The sequence below is a fragment of the Stenella coeruleoalba genome, assembly GCF_951394435.1.
Source record: "Stenella coeruleoalba genome assembly, chromosome: 20".
Taxonomy (NCBI): domain Eukaryota; kingdom Metazoa; phylum Chordata; class Mammalia; order Artiodactyla; family Delphinidae; genus Stenella; species Stenella coeruleoalba.
In genome coordinates, this window is record NC_137166.1 from 12744425 (window position 1) to 12764791 (window position 20367).

At 41.6% G+C, this 20367-nt stretch overlaps 1 protein-coding gene across 3 annotated transcripts in view; it reads left to right on the forward strand.

Moving 5' to 3' along the window:
* The window catches only part of WDR59 (WD repeat domain 59), a 117155-nt gene that overhangs the window by 38824 nt on the left and 57964 nt on the right, over nt 1-20367 (forward strand). For all 3 annotated transcript variants that reach the window (XM_079907189.1, XM_079907190.1, XM_079907188.1), the window contains exons 11-18: nt 4635-4714; nt 5742-5874; nt 6005-6129; nt 9927-10091; nt 12599-12694; nt 12850-13006; nt 13511-13580; nt 17495-17648. In XM_079907189.1, the coding sequence (XP_079763315.1) occupies nt 4635-4714; nt 5742-5874; nt 6005-6129; nt 9927-10091; nt 12599-12694; nt 12850-13006; nt 13511-13580; nt 17495-17648 (980 nt within the window). The remainder of the gene's footprint in view (nt 1-4634; nt 4715-5741; nt 5875-6004; nt 6130-9926; nt 10092-12598; nt 12695-12849; nt 13007-13510; nt 13581-17494; nt 17649-20367) is intronic.

A 20367-nucleotide genomic window follows, 5' to 3' on the forward strand; every position in this document is an offset into this window, starting at 1 on the left:
GTCAGGGAACCTCCCCCTTTAATCGTAGGTGGGTGATAAGGTGTGTGGCTGTGCTTCTTCCCCCCAAGTCCATCCTCTTGTGTTCTGTGTAGTGTCTCTCCTACGTGGAAGGGATCTGGAGACGTTGGTAGCCTTGCTGTTGGATCATTTCTAGAGCTGAGAAACTCGGGTCATCGCACACTCAGAAATCCCTGGCACTTGCTCCTTCCCCCCCCGTTTTTGTTTATTTGTTTGTTTTGTTTTGTTTTGGCTGCAACGTGCGCGGCTTGTGGTATTTTAGTTCCCCCATCAGGGATCAAACCCGGGCCCTTGGCAGTGAGAGCGTGGAGTCCTAACCACTGGATTGCCAAGGAATTCTCCCTTCCCCCTCTATTGATGAGGGAGATGCAAGGTCATCATCAGTACCACCTACCACGTATTCCCACTTCTCTTCACAAGCACACAGTGGTATTTCACCTCCCAACCCCTTGAAGATAGGTTTGGCCATGTGACCTGCTTGGATTTTGAAACATGAACGAAAGTGATGCAGTCTCTTTTGGGTTGAAGTGGTAACAGCCAGTGTGCAATTATTTACCCTCTCTGCTTCTTCCGAGGTACCTGGAGAAACTCCATGTGGCGCTGCTCCCACCAGGGTGGGGGTGAGGTGAAGATGTAGAGAGAGCAGGAGAGCCTTGCATTAAGCCACTGAGATTTGGGGCTGTTTGTTATTGCAGCTTAATCTAGCTAGCTCTCATTCATGCATCATAAGTATAAGGGGGGTTAGGAAGCCCTCAGCCTCACTTTCTCCACCAACTCACCATGCAAACTTAATTTCAACCTCCCTTGTCTTGAGATCTTATTGCCACACTCTCTAAATATTTTCCAGACCAGAAGTATATTTCATGCTCTTTTCATATCACAAAAGGAAAACTGGGCAGCGGAGTGGTGTGACTTGTCCAGAGTCCAGGAGAGGTCTCTGGTGGACCTGGGATTAGAGCAGTCATCTTATCCCAGCTCGTTTGTGACCTTCACAAGCCTCTTCTAGGATAGTTTTTTTTGTTTTTTAAATTTTTATTTATTTATTTATTTAAAAATATTTATTCATTTATTTGGCTGCATTGGGTCTTAGTTGTGGCACGCAGGATGTTTGTTGTGGCATGCAGGATCTTTCACTGTGGCATGTGGGGTCTTCGTTGCAGCACACGGGCTTCTCTCTAGTTGTGGCTCAGGGACTCTAGAGCGCACGGGTTTAGTTGCCCCGCGGCATGTGGGATCTTAGTTCCCCGACCAGGGATTGAACCCACGTCCCCTGCATTGAAAGGTGAATTCTTAACCACTGGACCACCAGGGAAGTCCCTAGGATTGTTTTTGAAAGGAATCTTTTGATCAGGCTCTTAATTTTCCCATCTTCATTTCCATAATCTGACTTGCTTCTAGAAACACGAGGATGCTTGGTCTCTATCCCATCAATTTCCATGCCTGACTTCATCTTTCAACTCTTTGTCCTGCATTTTGCCATTGAAAAGAGATGATAGAGTTTCCCCATGCTCTGGCAGCGAGAGGTTGGCCTGTAGTTTTGGACTGAAATAAAAAGTTTTTAGCAACCCATTTTCAGTTGTCTGTGTCATCTGTAAGCTGGCAGGGTGAATTGTATAAATTGAGGCTGTCTAGCCAGTAGTGAAATTTGAGTACAAGTTATAGGTGTTTTCTAAAATTCCTTTTTATTGTGAGATATATCATCTACAAAATTGCATAAAACATGTAGAGTTTATAATGTGAAAATCCGTGTGACTACCACCAAGGTCAAGAAAGAAAGCATTGTTAGAACCCGGAAGCTTCCCGATCACAGTCCTTTCGCTTTCCTAGAGGTAAACACTATCCTAACATTTACGATAGTGATTTCTGTTTTTATTTTTACAGTTTACCACCCATTTCTGCATCCCTAAAAATACTTTAGGTTTGTTTGTTTTTGAACCTTTTATAAATGTAGTCATCCTGCATGTATTCCTTTTTTAAAAAAAAATTATTTAGTTGCATCATGCGGACTCTTAATTGCAGCATGCACGCGGGATCTAGTTCCCCGACTAGGGATCGGACCTGGGCCCCCTCCATTGGGAGCCCAGAGTCTCACCCACTGGACCACCAGGGAAGTCCCCATCCTGCATGTATTCTTATATTTTACTTCTTTCTCAACCTAATGGTGTTCCATTTTCTTTTTACTGCCATGTCTTCTTAGTCAGTTTTTACTGGACCACCTCAGGCTTTGATGTTGGTTTTTCACTGTGGTGAAGGAACTCTCAGAGGTCGGAAGAGAATCAGGATGTTGTGGTCCAAGGAAAAGGATGCTTCGTGAAGGAATCAGAGGTCATTGGTTTTGGGTTTTGCTGAAGGATCTCCATGCAAAGTAAGAGCGAAGCACTTAATTGTGTAAATAGGTATAAATAGGAAGCCATACGATCATTAAGAGACCAGTTCCAAAAGCTGATTGAGGAGGGAAGCCTGATTGTAAGACCGTGGAAACAGAGGCAGCACGAACTGGTTTTGTGAATGAGTTTGCCTTCAGAGGCAAGGAGTAGACTAAATTCCTTGGAGGAGGCTGCTGCCCTCTGTTTGAAGGCAAGGAGAAGAGGCAAGAAAGGGAGTAGGTGTGAAAGCAAAGGCCCTCTGAAAATAGGGAATAGGGCCGAAGACCCAAGTAGAGGATTTGGGTTTAGAAAGGAATTAGGCATAACTTTTCTTCAAAGTCAGGGACATGAAAAGAGGCTGGATTGGAGTCAGAAAATTGTTGCTGGGACTTCCTTGGTGGTCCAGTGGTTAGGACTCTGTGCTTTCACTGCCGAGGGCCCGGGTTCAATCCCTGGTTGGAAAACTAAGATCCTGCAAGCCATGCAGCGATGCCAAAAAAGAAAAAAGAAAAGAAAATTGTTGTTATGAACATGGGCTAGACGGTGGTTCTCATGACAGGTAGTAGCTCAGAATAGTTGCTGTCTTGATAGTTGTACACAGGGATGTATTAAAACATGGAGGAATGAAGACCTGGTTGAAGGCAGTGACACAGAGAAGGAACTTTGGCCCTCACTCACTCTGTTCTTTGTTGCCTCAGTTTCCCCATCCATAATACGAGGGAATGGATGAAATTATTTCTAGATTCTTTGCTCTCTAAAGATGGCCATAAAGAAGATTCTAGATACCGCAGAATTACCCTGAAATGTTCTGATCTTCCATAAAGCTCTTTCAGAAAGCACCTTGGACCTTTTTATTGATAGGATAATTTCCCTTTGACCAGTCCTATCGTGTGAAAACACAATTCAGTCAGTTAAGAACATTAAAGATTGATTATTCCTTTTATAAAGAGATGCATTTCCTTACCAAAAAATTATTTTAAACAGTAAGATGTCACGATGCATTTAAAACAATTCATTTTACAAGCAACCTATTTATCCCCAGCTCCTCTGGAGCACGTAAAAGGAAGAACATTTGTGGAGGTGAAAGTTCAGTGAGACGTTAAATCCCAGCATCTCTCTTCACTTGCTAATTTGTGAGCTATTATTTCACTTCATTTAAGTTTCTGCTCAGGACTTCCCTGGTGGCGCAGTGGTTAAGAATCTGCTTGCCAGTGCATGGGACATGGGTTCAAGTCCTGGTCCGGGAAGATCCCACATGCTGTGGAGCAGCTAAGCCCGTGCACCACAACTACTGAGCCTGCACTCTACAGCCCGCGAGCCACAACTACTGAGCCCGTGTGCCACAACTACTGAAGCCCGCATGCCTAGAGCTCGTGCTCCAAAACGAGAAGCCACCACAATTAGAAGACCTTGCGTAGCCACGAAGACCCAGCGCAGCCAAAGATAAATAAATTTATTAAAAAAGAAATAAGGGCTTCCCTGGTGGTGCAGTGGTTGAGAGTCCTCCTGCCGATGCAGGGGACACAGGTTTGTGCCCCGGCCCGGGAAGATCCCACATGCCGCGGAGGGGCTGGGCCCGTGAGCCATGGCCGCTGAGCCTGCGCATCCAGAGCCTGTGCTCCGCAACGGGAGGGGCCACAACAGTGAGAGGCCCGCGTACCGGAAAAAATAAATAAATAAATAAAAATAAGGTTCTGCTCAAAGGTGACTTCCTCAGGAAAGTCCTGTCTAAAAATAGTTCCCCTGTTGGTCTCTATCCTCTTATCCCATGTTATTTTTTTCATAACATTGTCACTACCGGACATGTTATTGTATGTTTCTACCATTGGAATGTGAGATCTGTAAAGACAGAGATTCTTTTTTTTTTTTTTGCGGTACGTGGGCCTCTCACTGTTGTAGCCTCTCCCGTTGCAGAGCACAGGCTCCGGACGCACAGGCTCAGCGGCCATGGCTCACGGGCCCAGCCCCTCAGCGGCATGTGGGATCTTCCCGGACCGGGGCATGAACCCATGTCCCCTGTATCGGCAGGCGGACTCTCAACCACTGTGCCACCAGGGAAGCCCAAGACAGAGATTCTTGTATTCACTTTATAGCCCTAGTGCCTAGAACAGTACCTGGCATATAGGAGATGTTCCATAAATATTTGTTAAATGGATGAATGGATGAATGAATCTCCCCCCATCGCAACCTGTAAGAAACTTGATGTTGAATCCAGAAAAACCTCCATGATTCTTATCTGGTGATTTCTAGGGTCCAAGGACTACCAACTGGTTACGTGGTCACGGGATCAGACCCTGAGAATGTGGCGGGTGGATTCCCAGATGCAGAGGGTATGTATTCAATGACGCTGTGGAGGAATGTTAACTGGAAACACCAGAAACTTAAGATAGAGGATTTGGTAGTTGAAGAAGTTAGAGGATACGTAATGGACATTTAATACGTACTTGCCGGTTGGCCGAGTGGCTTGTGTATGCTACACTGAGGCTTTGAGGTATTCAAGAGCCCACTTCAGTATTCAGCACTTGAAGGCTTCAAGGCCTCTGAATGTCTTTGTTTCCTCTTGTCCTGATCTAAGGTAGTGTGGGTTAGCATACTGAGCAAGTGGCTTGGGGGCTTCATTTCTTTCTCTTATAAATGGGCTAGAAAATCTGCCCTGGCACTAGGCAGTGTTCAGAGTTCTCCACGTTCATCAACACCACCTGTTAAGTGAAGCCCTTTCCAGTTTTTGCCCCATAAATTGTATCTGTTCTTATATGAAGCACAGTGGTCCCTGTGTGAACTGCTTTCGTGGCCCTTGCTTTGCTCTGCCCCATCACGGGGTTCTGTCTTCTCATCTGGTGGCTAAATTCCTTGAAGGTGGGATCGCTGTCTCACTTGTATTGCATCCCATACAGCACTCTGTACAGAGTGGATAGAAAATGCTGGGTCAGATTTGCTGCACTGCTTAGTACCAAGTCATTCATGAGCAATTTTGGTCAAATACCATCACCTTATTGCCTTTTAAATCTGTTTTCTCCAAAAAGTACCATTTGCTCCAAATGCTTTGAGGTTATGATATTTTTGCTCTTGTGTTGGCTGAATAACTCCATCAAGGCTGGAGTTTAAAAGGTTTTCTGAGATTTGCGTAACCTATGAACAGGATAAAACATTTTCCAGGGTAGACTAATAGAGTCTGTTACCCTGTGTATTTAACCAGGGAGAATTGGTGATGGGCAAAACTCATTTTGATTGTATCTATTTGGGGCTGACATCTCTCTCCTTTGTGATTCCCATTTTTAAGTCAGAACTCAATCAAACACGACAGTCCTTTCCACTGACTTCTCTGGACCTAGATCTATCTCCTCCCCTCTGTTGCAGCTTTGTGCAAATGACATCTTAGATGGTGTTGATGAGTTCATTGAGAGCATTGCTCTTCTGCCGGAACCAGAGAAGACCCTTCACACTCAGGATACAGATCACCAGCACAACTCCAGCCACGGGGAGGAAGAAGGTAATTGGTCACACTGTTTTAGGTGCGGTGCCCCTCTGTGCATCTCCGAGTTGTGGTAAATACCCCAGAACTGCTCTCTGAATCCATTTCAGAAATCTTTTCCAACAAGTTACCCTCTCTCTCCTGCTAGTCTTAAAGGAAGACCCCCCAAGCAGTCTCCTGGAAGAGAAGAAATCAGAGCAGCTGGGCCTGCCTCAGACTCTGCAGCAGGAGTTCTCCCTGATCAACGTGCAGATCCGCAATGTGAACGTGGAGGTGCTCAGGCTTAGCGAACTGTCTCTCGCTTGCGGTTGGCGGTTGGTGGGTGAGGGGACTATTTCAGCCATGATTTAGGCTAGCAATATAGCTTTGCTGCTCCAACAGGGAAGTGTTCTGTGCTTGCTTTTTTGTTTTCTATGTTATCTAAGGACATAGATATTTTACAAACGCAGATTATTTTCCCTTACCCTATTATTTTCTCATAAGATGAACCAAGGGATAAACTGATGCTCAGATGTCTTAAAATATCCTTAGATGCTCTAACACCTCATTTTACTCTATGTGAAGATGCTCAGCTCCTGGAAAGTTTAGTGTTTTGATGGGGGTTACTGGCAAAGTTAATGGCAGGGCTGAGTTTGGAAGCCAGCCTCCTGACTCTCCAAGGCTCTTAGTACTTTGCTGTACGATCTTGCCTTGTAAGCTGGTCATTTCCTCAGAGATTTAGATGCATGTTAAGAAGGTGACCAAGCCTCTTTGTTCATTTAACACACAGAGAGATTTACTCTTTTCCTTTTGGGCTGGTATTGAAATTCTGTGCTTCAGGGAATTGAGTCTTTCTGTGAAGGAGTTTTAAAACTTGATTAATTTTTCTCTTGCCCAGATTCAGTTAACAGTAGGCCTGGATCTGTGCACTTACATAATTGTATCATTTGGCCTTTAAAACAGCTCTGCAATAAGTGGTTTTATCCCCACTCTACAGATCAGGAAACAGAGACACTGCGAAATGAAATAACTTGTCCGAGGTCAATAGCTATTTGAATCCGAGTCTCCAGATTTCCCATATGTGTGGCTCTTTTTGCCATCCTCCAGCTGCCATCTCTAGTTGGCAGCACAAGAAATCAAAAGAGATAAAGGATTCCTTGATTAATTGGTTATCTATATCAACTCAGTTTATATTCCCTTTGTCCCAGTTGAGAACAGTTTGGATATCCAGTGATCTAGTCTAAGAAGGAGATCTTGATTCCTTTCCCAGGACTGCTTTTTAAAAATTACTGAGAGGGACTTCCCTGGTGATCCAGTGGTTAAGACTCTGCACTTCCACTGCAGGGGGCGTGGGTTCGATCCCTGGTTGAAGAAGTAAGATCCCATATGCTGCGTGGCATGGCCAAATAAAAAATAATAATAAAATAAAATAAAAATTACTGAGCTGTAATTCACATACCACAAAATTCACCCTTTTAAAGTTTACAGGGACTTCCCTGGTGGTCCAGTGGTTGAGACTTTGCCTTCCAATGCAGGGGGTATGGGTTCGATCCTTGGTTGGGGAGCTAAGATCCCACGTGCCTTGAGGCCAAAACACCAAAACATAAAGCAGAAGCAATATTGTAACAAATTCAATAAAGACTTTAAAAATGGTCCACATCAAAAAAAAATCTTAAAAAAAAAATAAAGTACACAATTTAGTGGTTCTTAGTACATTCACAAAGCCATGCAGCCATCACCAGTGCTACTTCCAGAGCATTTTCATCATCCCCAAAGAAGCCTTACATCCCCTAGCAGCCTCTTCCCATTTCCTCTCTCGCCAGCCCCTAGCAGCCCCCGTCTCCTTTAGAGAGAAGGATTTTCCCAGGAGTACTTTTTTTTTGTTTTGACATCTTTATTGGAGTATAACTGCTTTACATTGTTGTGTTAGTTGCTGCTGTATAACAAAGTGAATCAGCTATACGTATACATATATCCCCATATCCCCTCCCTCTTGCGTCTCCCTCCCACCCCCCCATCCCACCCCTCTAGGTGGTCATAAAGCACTGAGCTGATCTCCCTGTGCCATGTGGCTGCTTCCCACTAGCTAGCTATTTTACATTTGGTAGTGTATATATTTCATTGCCACTCTCTCACTTAGTCCCAGCTTACCCTTCCCCCTCCCCGTGTCCTCAAGTCCATTCTCTAAGTCTGTGTCTTTATTCCTGTCCTGCCCCTAGGTTATTCATAACCATTTTTTAAAAAATTCTATATATATGTTAGCATACAGTAGCTAACACATGTTAGCATACATTTCTCTTTCTGACTTACTTCACTCTGTATGACAGACTCTAGGTCCATCCACCTCACTACAAATAACTCAGTTTCGTTTCTTCTTATGGCTCAGTAATATTCCATTGTATATATGTTCCACATCTTCTTTATCCATTCATCTGTTGATGGACACTTAAGTTGCTTCCATGTCCTGGCTATTGTAAATAGTGCTGCAGTGAACATTGTGGTACATGTCACTTTTTGAATTATGGTTTTCTTAAGGTACATGCCCAGTAGTGAGATTGCTGGGTCATATGGTAGTTCTATTTTTAGTTTTTTAAGGAACCTCCATACTGTTCTCCATAGTGGCTGTATCAATTTAACATTCCCACCAACAGTGCAAGAGGGTTCCCTTTTCTCCACACCCTCGCCAGCATTTATTGTTTGTAGATTTTTTGATGATGGCCATTCTGACCGGTGTGAGGTGATACCTCATTATAGTTTTGATTTGCATTTCTCTAATGATTAGTGATGTTGAGCATCCTTTCACATGTTTCTTGACAGTCTGTATATCTTCTTTGGAGAAATGTCTATTTAGGTCTTCTGCCCATTTTTGGATTGGGTTGTTTGTTTTTTTGATATTGAGCTGCATGAGTTGTGTGTATATTTCAGAGATTAATCCTTTGTCAGTTGCTTCATTTGCAAATATTTTCTCCCATTCTGAGGTTTGTCTTTTAGTCCTGTTATTAGTTTCCTTTGCTGTGCAAAAGCTTTTAAGTTTCATTAGGTCCCATTTGTTTATTTTTGTTTTTATTTCCATTTCTCTAGGAGGTGGGTCAAAAAGGATCTTGCTGTGATTTATGTCATAGAGTGTTCTGCCTATGTTTTCCTCTAAGTGTCTGGCCTTATATTTAGATCTTTAATCCATTTTGAGTTTATTTTTGAGTATGGTGTTAGGGAGTGTTCTAATTTCATTCTTTTACATGTAGCTGTCCAGTTTTCCCAGCACCATTTATTGAAGAGGCTGTCTTTTCTCCACTGTATATTCTTGCCTCCTTTATCAAAGATAAGGTAACCATATGTGTGTGGATTTATCTCTGGGCTTTCTATCCTGTTCCATTGATCTATATTTCTGTTTTTGTGCCAGTACCATACTGTCTTGATTACTGTAGCTTTGTAGTATAGTCTGAAATCAGGGAGCCTGATTCCTCCAGCTCCGTTTTTCTTTCTCAAGATTGCTTTGGCTATTCGGGGTCTTTTGGGTTTCCATACAAATTGTGCAATTTTTTGTTCTAGTTCTGTGAAAAATGCCATTGGTAGTTTGATAGGGATTGCTTTGAATCTGTAGATGGCTCTGGGCAGTATAGTCATTTTCACAATGTTGATTCTTCCAATCCAAGAACATGGTATATCTCTCCATCTGTTTGTATCATCTTTAATTTCTTTCATCAGTGTCTTAGTTTTCTGCATACAGGTCTTTTTTCTCCTTAGGTAGGTTTATTCCTAGGTCCCCGGAGTACTTTTAACTTGAGTCAGGTTTTTAACATCTTCCTGCTTTATTTTCCCATCTCAAAATAAATATAACAAGTTTCAGCCTATCTCACAGCTTTGGGATGAAGCTTTTTTAAGCAAAAACACTTTGAATTTATTAAATCGTGCTAAAATTAAAAATCCGTTTTGAAAATGAGTTGTCCACATCTTCCAAATTCATCTTTGGAGACTCTCTCTCTCTCCGTTACCAGGAACCTAGAGCATTCAGTTACCTTATTTAAACCTGTTTGCATCTGAAGACCCTTTGCAGTTCCTCTCCAAAGCAGCTATTGATTTGTCCCCTGCAGATGGACGCAGCAGACAGGAGCTGCACAGTGTCTGTGCACTGCAGCAACCACCGCGTCAAGATGCTGGTGAAGTTCCCTGCGCAGTACCCGAACCACGCGGCCCCTTCCTTCCAGTTCATTAACCCCACCACCATCACATCCACTATGAAAGCGAAGCTGCTCAAGGTGGGCATCTGTGTTCATAAGTTCTCCTTGATGTCAGAAGTGGAGAGCACTGCTCATTTGCATCAGTGTCTGAGTCGAGCAGTGAAGTTGAGTGAAAAAGCGAGTCGATAAGATTTGGACATCATGTGTCCTTCCACCTAGCAGGGTTAACAGCTGTATTCTTTTTGTGTAGAAAACATTGAGCGCTGATTCTTAATCTCTTTGGGTCATGGACCGACCCCTTCTAATGTCTAATGAAAACCACACACAACCTTCCACAGAAAAATTTGCACAGATATTGCATATAACTTCAGAAATATTGCATATAAATCATAGGCAATTATGTAATAGCATATAATCTGCTCACAGATCTCATTAAAGCTATGTGTTAATCCCAGGTTAATACAATACAATCTCATTTATTTGGAAACTGTAGGCAAAATGTATTCTGAAACTAAAAGATACTTTCTAATCAGAAAAAAAGTATGTAAGGTCATTTAAAAAATCTGTTCCATAAAAGGAGATGTTGTTACTTAGAGTGAGGCTGGCTGGCTGGACAGGTGAGGTGTGATAGGACAGCGGTGTCTGAATGGAGGGGTACAGCCTGGCATCTCGTCTTTACCCTTACAGGTTCAGAAACTTGATTTGTCAGTTCACGCAGAGCTAATCAGGTGGAATCCTCATAAAAAAGCCCCATGAGCTGAGATACGTCTTTTTCGGTCTGAGCAGCATCACATGTGAAATAGCAGAAATATCCTGACAGCACCAAGTTGACCTGAATGCTATTCATTTTTTGCCTAGTTTGTGTTATGTACACTTGATTGTTCTGTCTTCTTGGGGTATCATAGGTAACCAGGAAATTGTTCAAGCTTTGTGAGGGTCTGTGAAATGCTAATAACTCAGGTTTTGTGGTACTTGACGTTTTGTCCTTGGAGTCTGAACATTTCGTTGCCTTGTTTGGACATACAAAAAAGATAGATTTTTCTATTGGTATAAAAATGATAGGATAAGCAAGTGTTTTAAAGGTCTCATTCAGTGCTGTCCAATAGAAATGTGATGCAGACTGCATGTAATTTTCAATTTTCTAGTAGCCATACTAATAAAAAAAAGGTAAATTAATTTCAATAATATTTTAATTTAATCCAGTATATCCAAAGTATTATCATATCAACATGTAAGCAGTATAAAAATTATTGCGATAGCTTACATTCTTTTTTTTTTTCTTTTTGGTACTAAGTCTTCAACTTTTGGTGTGAATTTTATGCTTACAGCCATCGCAATCCAGACTAGCCACACTTCATGTGCTTTATAGTCCGGTAATGACTTCCATGTTAGACAGCCCAGGTCCAATTTACATGCCTACCTTCAGTATGTGTATGTCAGGTTATACCAATAGCATGTGCTTTAAAATGTTAAGCTGCATATATATATGTATATAAAATATATATATGTTATTAAAGTATAGTTGATTTACAGCGTTGTGCCCCAATCTCTGCTGTACAGCAAAGTGACTCAGTTATACACATATATACATTCTTTTTTTAATATTCTTTTCCATTATGGTTTATCCCAGGAGATTGGATATAGTTCCCTGTGCTATACAGTAGGACCTTGTTGTTTATCCATTCTAAATGAAATAGTTTACATTTACCAACCCTAAGTTCCCAGGCCATCTGTCTCCCTTCCCCCTCACCCTTGGCAACCCCAAGTCTGTTCTCTATGTCTGTGAGTCTGTTTCTGTTTTGTAGATAGGTTCATTTGTGCCATATTTTAGATTCCACATATAAGTGATATCATATGGTATTTGTCTTTCTCTCTCTGACTTACTTCAATTAGTATGATAATTTCTAGTTGCATCCATGTTGCTGCAAATGGCATTATTTTGTTCTTTTTTTATGGCTGAGTAGTGTTCCATTGTATGTATGTACCACATCTTCTTTATCAATTTATTTGTCAGTGGACATTTAGGTTGTTTCCATGTTTTGGCTATTGTGAATAGTGCGCTATGAACATAGGGGTGCATGTATCTTTTTGAATTATAGTTTTGTCCAGGTATATTAGGCTTTATATTTTTAAAGGACCCCCCCCAAAAAGGTACATTTTAATTTTCACTAAAGTGAAATCTGTTCCCCCTGGCATGTATGTATCACATGGAACAGTTTTCAGTCCAGACTGGAGGATATTACTCTAAGTGATGCTGAGATTTCTCATGGAGGAGGGTGGGGTCGGGGGAGAGCAAAGGAGTAGAATTCACTATAAAGGAAGAATGGTGGTTCTAATCGTGCTCTCTGAGAGCCAGTGCATGTGCCTGCCATGGCAAAGGAAAGGGCATCTGGAAGAGGATTCACAAATGAATCTTTTCCCTGAGCCTCTCGGGGAGGGGGAAGGTGGTGTGTTGTGTTGGCAGCCTCAGACACAGCCATGCTCCAGTGCCCCAGCATCGTTGCTGCTTCCGATGCTTCACACAATAAAAAAGAATCAGGAGAAAGAATGTTGCTCTTCTTGACTGCGTTTTGTGCCTTTTCTAGATCCTGAAAGACACTTCCCTGCAAAAAGTGAAACGCAACCAAAGCTGTTTGGAGCCCTGCCTGCGCCAGCTCGTCTCCTGCCTTGAGTCTTTTGTGGTGGGACCCTTGTTACCAAGCTATGCTTTGGGGTTTCGTTTCCTTTCCTCCTCCCTAAAATCCTGGGCTCCCTGATCTTGGAATAATGTGTCCTGTTTTGTAATTTGGCTTGAAGACAGATTGTGGGTTTTAGTCTCTTGCTTTTAAAATTTCAGAACCAAGAAGACAGCGCTTCCAGCAATCCCTTCGCGCTCCCGAACTCTGTCACGCCACCCCTACCGACATTTGCCCGGGTGACCACCGCCTACGGGTCCTACCAGGATGCCAATATTCCCTTTCCCAGAACCTCGGGGGCCAGATTCTGCGGGGCAGGTTGGTCTCTTTAGGTTCTCTGATTCTAGATTTCGAGAGAGAGAAGCTAAGAATGTCTGTATAAAAATTTCCATCAGAAAATGTTTCTTTGTTTTTATTTCCTGAGAACTCAAAAGATTTCTGTCATAGTGTTATCTGAAGCCGAATTGGCATCTGGGGACATACCCTAAGAATGTTCACCAGATTTACAGACTTAACTTGTTTCATTCTGATGAGTGTGAGTTTGAGTCTTGACTCAACCTATTGAAAATACACATAGGAAATATAAAGTACCTGTGAAGACTTTTTCCAAACCACATGTATCCCATCTCTCCTGAATCCTGGAGATTCTTATCTTTGTTTTTATTAAGTACGGCTGCCGTTGGTGAGCCTGTGTAGCTTAGGATACTATGTCTTATCCTTCAGGTATATTGAGGTAGACAAAAGATGGACCAGTGCTTTCTTAGGATTTCTCGTGACCAGCTCATTGACCTTGATGTGCACGTGTGATGTCTCCTTTGACAGGGTACCTGGTGTATTTCACAAGGCCCATGACGATGCACCGAGCGGTGTCTCCGACTGAGCCTACTCCGAGGTGAGTCTGGGAGATGCAGGTGTACGCTACATTCATGGGCCAGAAATAGGCAGACATCTGGGAATTTGTCTTTGGACAATTTGTGTTAGTTATCACTCATTATAAGATTAACTCCCAAAAGATGATGGTTCATTGAATTTCACCCAAGCTGAGATTTCTACTGTAAAGTTACTACTAGGAGTTGCTTGATAAAAACTGTTGTCAAAACAAGGCAAATTCTTTTTTAATGTGCTCTTCCCCTATCGCTCAAGTATTATCTGAATATTAAATAAAACTAGAGTAATAGCAAGAGATAATCTATAGTCCCGTAACACTAATAGGCCACTTCTAACATTACCACACACATGTAGTGTATGTGCAGCCATCACTAGAGTCAATTCTAGAACCTTTGCATTATCCCAAAAAGAAACTTTGAATCCCTTAAGGGTCACCCCAGTCCCTAAGTCCCCCATTCCTCCAGCCCTGGGCAAACACTGATCTACCTTCTGTCTATAAATGTGCCTGTTCTGGACAGTTCATATAAATGGAATTGTATGTGTGTTCTTTTGTAACTGACGTCTTTCACTTAGTATATTTTCAAGGATCATACATGTTGTAGCATGTATCAGTACTTCATTTCTTCTTATTGCCAAATAATATTCCATTACATGTATATACCATGTTTTATTTATTCATACATCAGTCATTGGACATTGGGACTGTTTCCACTTTTTGGCCATTATGAATAATGCTGCTATGAACATTCTGTGCAAATTTTGTGTGGATATATATTTTTTCATTTTTCTTGGATATATACCTAGGAACTGAATGACTGGATCATATTGTAAATTTTTTTCTTAATTAATACACTTTATCTTTTAGAGCAATTTTGGGTTCATAGCAAAATTGAGTGCAGAGTACATATACCCCTGTCCCCACACCTTTACAACCTTCCTCATATTAGTGGTTTTTTTAAACTTAAATATTATGCTGTAGACTTCTGGTTCTGCAGTGTGATGACCAGGATAACTTGGAAACCCTCCTGCTACAAACACCTGGTTATACTGTATATGATATAATTAGCATACTTAATAATGAATAGCTAAGCTAACAAGAAAGAAAAGACATTGCACCAAGTTCATGAGCAGGTGCTACGGCTGTCCTGGGAGTTTGCCAGTTTCTGCAGTAACCCAAGCAGATGAGAACTTGACCCTACAAGAAGTGGGAGTTAAATGCCAGAGAACACCCTACATTACACTAGATTCCTTATTTGAAAGGTTGGATTAGGAAACAATCACCTACTCTTTTTTTTTTTTTTTTTAATTTTATGTTTTTGGCTGAGTTGGGTCTTTGTTACTGCATGCAGGCTTTCTCTAGTTGCGGCGAGCGGGGGCTACTCTTCATTGCGCTGCGTGGGCTTCTCACTGTGGTGGCTTCTCTTGTTGTAGAGCACGGGCTCTAGGTGCGCAGGCTTCAGTAGTTGTGGCACACGGGCTCAGTAGTTGTGGCACATGGGCTCAGTAGTTGTGGCTTGTGGGCTCTAGAGTGCAGGCTCAGTAGTTGTGGCGCACGGCCTTAGTTGCTCCGCGGCATGTGGGATCTTCCCGGAGCAGGGCTCGAACCTGTGTCCCCTGCATTGGCAGGCAGATTCTTAACCACTGCACCACCAGGGAAGCCCCCAATCACCTACTCTTAAAAGGAAACAACAGATATCTGTGTCTGGACTTTGGGTCAGTGGGAAAGTGTTCCTATTAGAACATTTTTCTTACTAACAGTATTGTATTGAGGTATAATTTAGGGTACACAAATGTGAAGTCTGTACCTTGATGACCAGCACCCAGATCAGGATACAGAGCCTTGTCCTCACTCACAAAAGTTCCCTGGTCCCTTTACCCAGAGGAAATGATTCTTCTGCTTCCATCATTGAAGTTTAGTTTGCCTGTGCTTGAACTTCATCTAAGTAGAATCATCCAGCATGTCCTATTTTATGTCTGGCATGTTTTGCTCAACTTAACGTTTTTGAAATTGATCCACGTGGTTGCATGGATCAGTAGTTCCATGGTATGAAAATAATACAATTTGCTTATTCATACTCCTGTTGATGGACATTTGGATGATTTCCAGTTTTTATTTTATTATATGTAGACCTACACATACAAGTCTTTTTTTTTTTAATTTCATACAAGTCTTTTTATGGACATGTGTATTAATTTCTCTACCCAAGGAGTAGAATCCCTGGGTCATAGGATACGTGCATGTTTAATTTTATTAGAATTGCCAAAAAGTCTGTCCCCGTGGTTATGCTGTGTTACACTCTTCCAGCAACGTTCCAGAGTTCTGGCTGCTCCACATCCTCTCCAAAACTTGGTGTTTTTAGTCTTTTCAGCTTTAGCCATTGTGGTGGGTGTGTAGTATTATCTCATTGTGCTTTAATTTGTGCTTCCATGGTGGTGACTAATGATGGTGAACAGCTTTTGTGTGCTAATTGACCACTTGAATATCTTCTTTGGTGATTTGCCTGTTCTAGTATTTTGTCCAGTTTTTTTTAGACTGTGTTTCTTATTATCTATTTGTGGTAGTTCTTTATCAATTCTTATTGCAAATTCTTTGCTGGGTGTATGTATTGATTTTCTCCTAATCTATGGCTTATCTTTGTCCCTCTTTAATGATTTTCAGTTTTCAGCAGTTTTTAATTTTGATGCAGTTCAGTTTATCCTTTTTAAGTGTTAGGGTTAGTGCTTCTGTGTCCTGTCTAAAAATAATCTCTGCCTATCCCAAGGTCATGAAAATATTCTGTGTTTTCTCTTAAAAATTTACAGATGTAAATTCCTTATGTAGAGATATATAGTTGTTATATATATAGCACTATTTATGGAAAAGATTTTGCTTTTGTTGAATTTGCATTGATACCTTTGTTGAAAATCAATTGACCGTATGTTTTGGATCTGTTTCTGGACTCTATTTTTTTCTTTGGTTTATTGGTCTCTCCTTATGCCAACAGTACACTGTTAATGTAGGTTTATATAGTAAGTCTTCAAATCTGGTAATGTTAAGTCCTCTAACTTTATTATTCTCATTCAGGATTGTGTTGGCTACTCTAGATCTTTTGCATTTCTGTAAAAATAGAAATCAGCTTACTGGTTCCTACAGAAAAAAGCCTGCTCATATTTTGATTGGAGTTGTGTTGATTCTATAGATCAACTTGGAGAAAATTGACACCTTAACAATCTGGAATCTTCTAGTCTATTAACATGGTGTATTTCTCTATTGTTTTGAGTCTTTAATTTCTCTCAGCAATATTTTGTATTTTCCATGCACTTTTTTTTTTAATGTGTTCCTAGGTATTGCATGTGTTTTTTTTTTGTGTGTGTGTGTGTGTGGTACGCGGGCCTCTCAGTGTTGTGGCCTCTCCCGTTGCGGAGCACAGGCTCCGGACGCGCAGGCTCAGCGGCCATGGCTCATGGGCCCAGCCGCTCTGCGGCATGTGGGATCTTCCCAGACCGGGGCACGAACCCGTGTCCCCTGCATCGGCAGGCGGACTCTCAACCACTGCGCCACCAGGGAAGCCCAGTATTGCATGTGTTTTGATGCTATCGTAAATGCAATTTTATTATTTTTCAAATGTTTGTTTTTAATATATAGAAATACAGTAGATTATTGTAGATTGACCTTGTATCTAAATTCACTTATTAGTTTCAGTAATTTATAGACTCCTTTGAATTTTCTATGTATATAGTCATAGAAACATTCTCCGCTTCTGCAGATAAAGCATTTTTCAGTTCTAAAAGTGCTCTTTGATTCCTTTTTGGAGTTTCCATTTTTTCCCCGTTTTATCCATCTTTTTCTCCTGATTTCATCAAGCGCTGAGAATGGCATCACTTAGAACTATGGAAAGATCCAAGCCAGTACGGTTCATCGTGCCTTTTCAACCACAGGTCTCTGTCAGCTTTGTCTGCCTATCATACTGGCTTGATTGCGCCCATGAAGATCCGCACAGAGGCCCCTGGGAACCTCCGTTTGTACAGCGGGAGCCCCACGCGCAGTGAGAAGGAGCAGGTCTCCATCAGCTCCTTCTACTACAAGGAGCGGGTAAGCGGCTGATCCACGGCCTTTGATTCTTATCCCTTCCCCAGATTCTTGTCCTTGGCCTCCCTGCCTGCCACGCACAGCAGCTAAATTAGTGATCCCCCTGGGGTCTTTCCCTTTCATACTTAGTGTGTTAGAGAAAGACCGTTGCTTTGTTCCTTTCGGTTGGTTTTTAACTACTGTAAATTATATAGGAGGGGGAGGGGTGGTTGGTTGTTATAATCCGTACTCTTCCCTCCCCTTTAACCCTGTCCTGTGATCCCCATACATGAAGTCGATTCCCATCCTCTGAGATAGAATCATGTAGCTTCAGGTCTTCCTGGGTATTCTGATATTTGTCACCAAATTAAGGGATGCTTCAGAAGGCTTGGGATCCTGATATATTTGGAACTTCATAGTTGTGGGAAGTTTTCAAGTTGACCTCTAAGAGGTTTTATACTTTCACAAAGTCTGCACCGAAGTACCCATTTGAATGGACCGGTTTATACAAAAATCACCTGAAACTGTCCTTCTGTTCCTGGGTTCTTAAGGAACTCATCGTCCCTACAGTAGCTATTAAGCTGTCAGAAGCCTTTGGTGACGACAGTGTAGAGAATATCGGCAGAGCATGGGAATGATTCTGAGAACTTTCTGTGTTATCAGGTTGAGTCTGGCTTAAACTGTCTTTTAACTGACATGATGTATTAACTGGTTACCACTGAGCTACTCACAAACTCAGTCCTTAGGAATTCTTTGTTGCTCTCCCACTAATTGAGAAATGATGGATTGACTATAATTAAAATTTGTTTTTTTGTTAAAAATTGAGTTATTTAAAATAAAACCCCAATTTCCAGCAGGTGTTGGAGGTGTCTTCACTTTGATTACAGTGTAGTGTCTAACCTTCCTGGTTTGCATGATGTTGGCTGTCGCTGACTTTGTCAGGTCTTAGGGTTGTATGTGACAAATGAGTGGCAGGAACTGATGCTTGAGGCATGACCAGTCTTGGGCAAAACCTTCAGTCAAACAGGGAAAATGATTTTTTGGTTGCCTTTCTGGCCAGCTCCATAGTCCCTTTCTTTGCATCTCTGACGGAGTTCTCCACCCCACCGCTGCCTCCCCCCACCCCGCCCTGTCCTGCACCTGTCACAGAACTTCTTAGAACACTTTTATCTTCCCAAGTCCTTTACATTCAAAAAAAAATTTTTTTTTTCTTTTTCTGCAAGCTAGCGAGTAACTGGTGAGAAGCTTTGATAAACTGGTTGGAACTAAGGCATTTTATTATTGATGTAGTAGCTAAACAAACTCAAGGTTGAATAAATGTGGGAATTTTCTTTAGCACCAGGGCCAGGTTGAGGAGACCTGTTAGTCAAAGAGGCAGTTCTGAATTCCCCTTTGCATCATGCCCCGTGCTTCTCGTGCTTGGGTTCAGATTGGGCAGCATAGCTGGGACTTGCACTTTTGACCCTGTGATAGTGTGTAAAGGTCGTGTTTCATCAAAATAACTCCAGTTCCAAGAAGGAGCCTCTCCTAATGCAGAAGCCTTTGTAAGGCCTACATTTATATTTTTGATGGTCTGGACTCTCTTTTACGACAAACACACTGTAATCATGAAGAGGGAACAAAGGCACATAGATAATTAGCTCTTATCAGACAGGATATGCTGGGGCGTGGAGGAAGGATTGTGATATTTCACTTTGGGGTGATTCCCAGTGTGCTGCTTCTCCCCAGAAAACAGGCCATTGTAGTCCCCTAGAATGACATAGTAAGTGGTCTCTGAATTGTATTTCAGACAGTGAGCGAATAAGGTGGGGGGGAGGTAGTTTTATTATAATTTCATATGAAACTTTTGTATTGATGTATAGCCTATGTGCAGAAAAGTTCACAAATCATAGGTCTATAATTCAGTCAATTAGCAATCACAGGAAATAGACTGTTCCAAGACATAGACTATTCCAAGAACCCTAGAAGCCCTGGGAGAGGGAGGCACATTTTAATGTATGACACATAGTAATTATTAGGTTAAATCATATGAAACTGCTGATATTTGAGCATTTTTGACCTTAAGAAAAAGTTTCACATGGTTCAGCCTAGTAAGAAGTTAAAATCAGTTATCAATAACTGGTCAGTCAGTTATTTTGTGATGAATCTAAAATAAACCTGTAAACTCTCCTTGAAGCTTGTTCACGTCCATCCCATTTACATACGGCATGGGGAAGGAATTACAGGAATGAAATATGGCCATCTTATTTTCCTCACAGAGGACACGGTAACAGTTTTATCCCTCGAGAAGTATTTTCTGATTCCTGGGTGTCTAGTTTCAAATGTCAAATAATATCACTTTTATTACTTTTGTCCTGGAAACGATTCCAGTGTACTAAATTTCTCTGTGCTTAAGTCTTCATTTTCAGCCCAAATTTTATCTCCTGCAGACTTTTTCTTTTTTCTCCTGCATACTTTTATTCTTGTTCAGATCTCTACCCCTGAGAGCTTTAAATGAGTAAGAAGAAAGGAAAAGAATATAACTGCATTAAAGTATAACAATGAAAGAATCATAGAGTATTTTGGAGATTGCAGAAATATCTTCCTAGAGCCACTGGGGACTAATACTCATTTTTCTTGTTTTTGTGTTTTTACCCTGCCCTACTTAGGTCATCTTGTTATATCACCCAGAGGTTCTCTAGATGGAATTCCAGTGTTTGCTCTTAAAATTTTTTTAAATGTGAGAGATGTAAAAATAAATTAA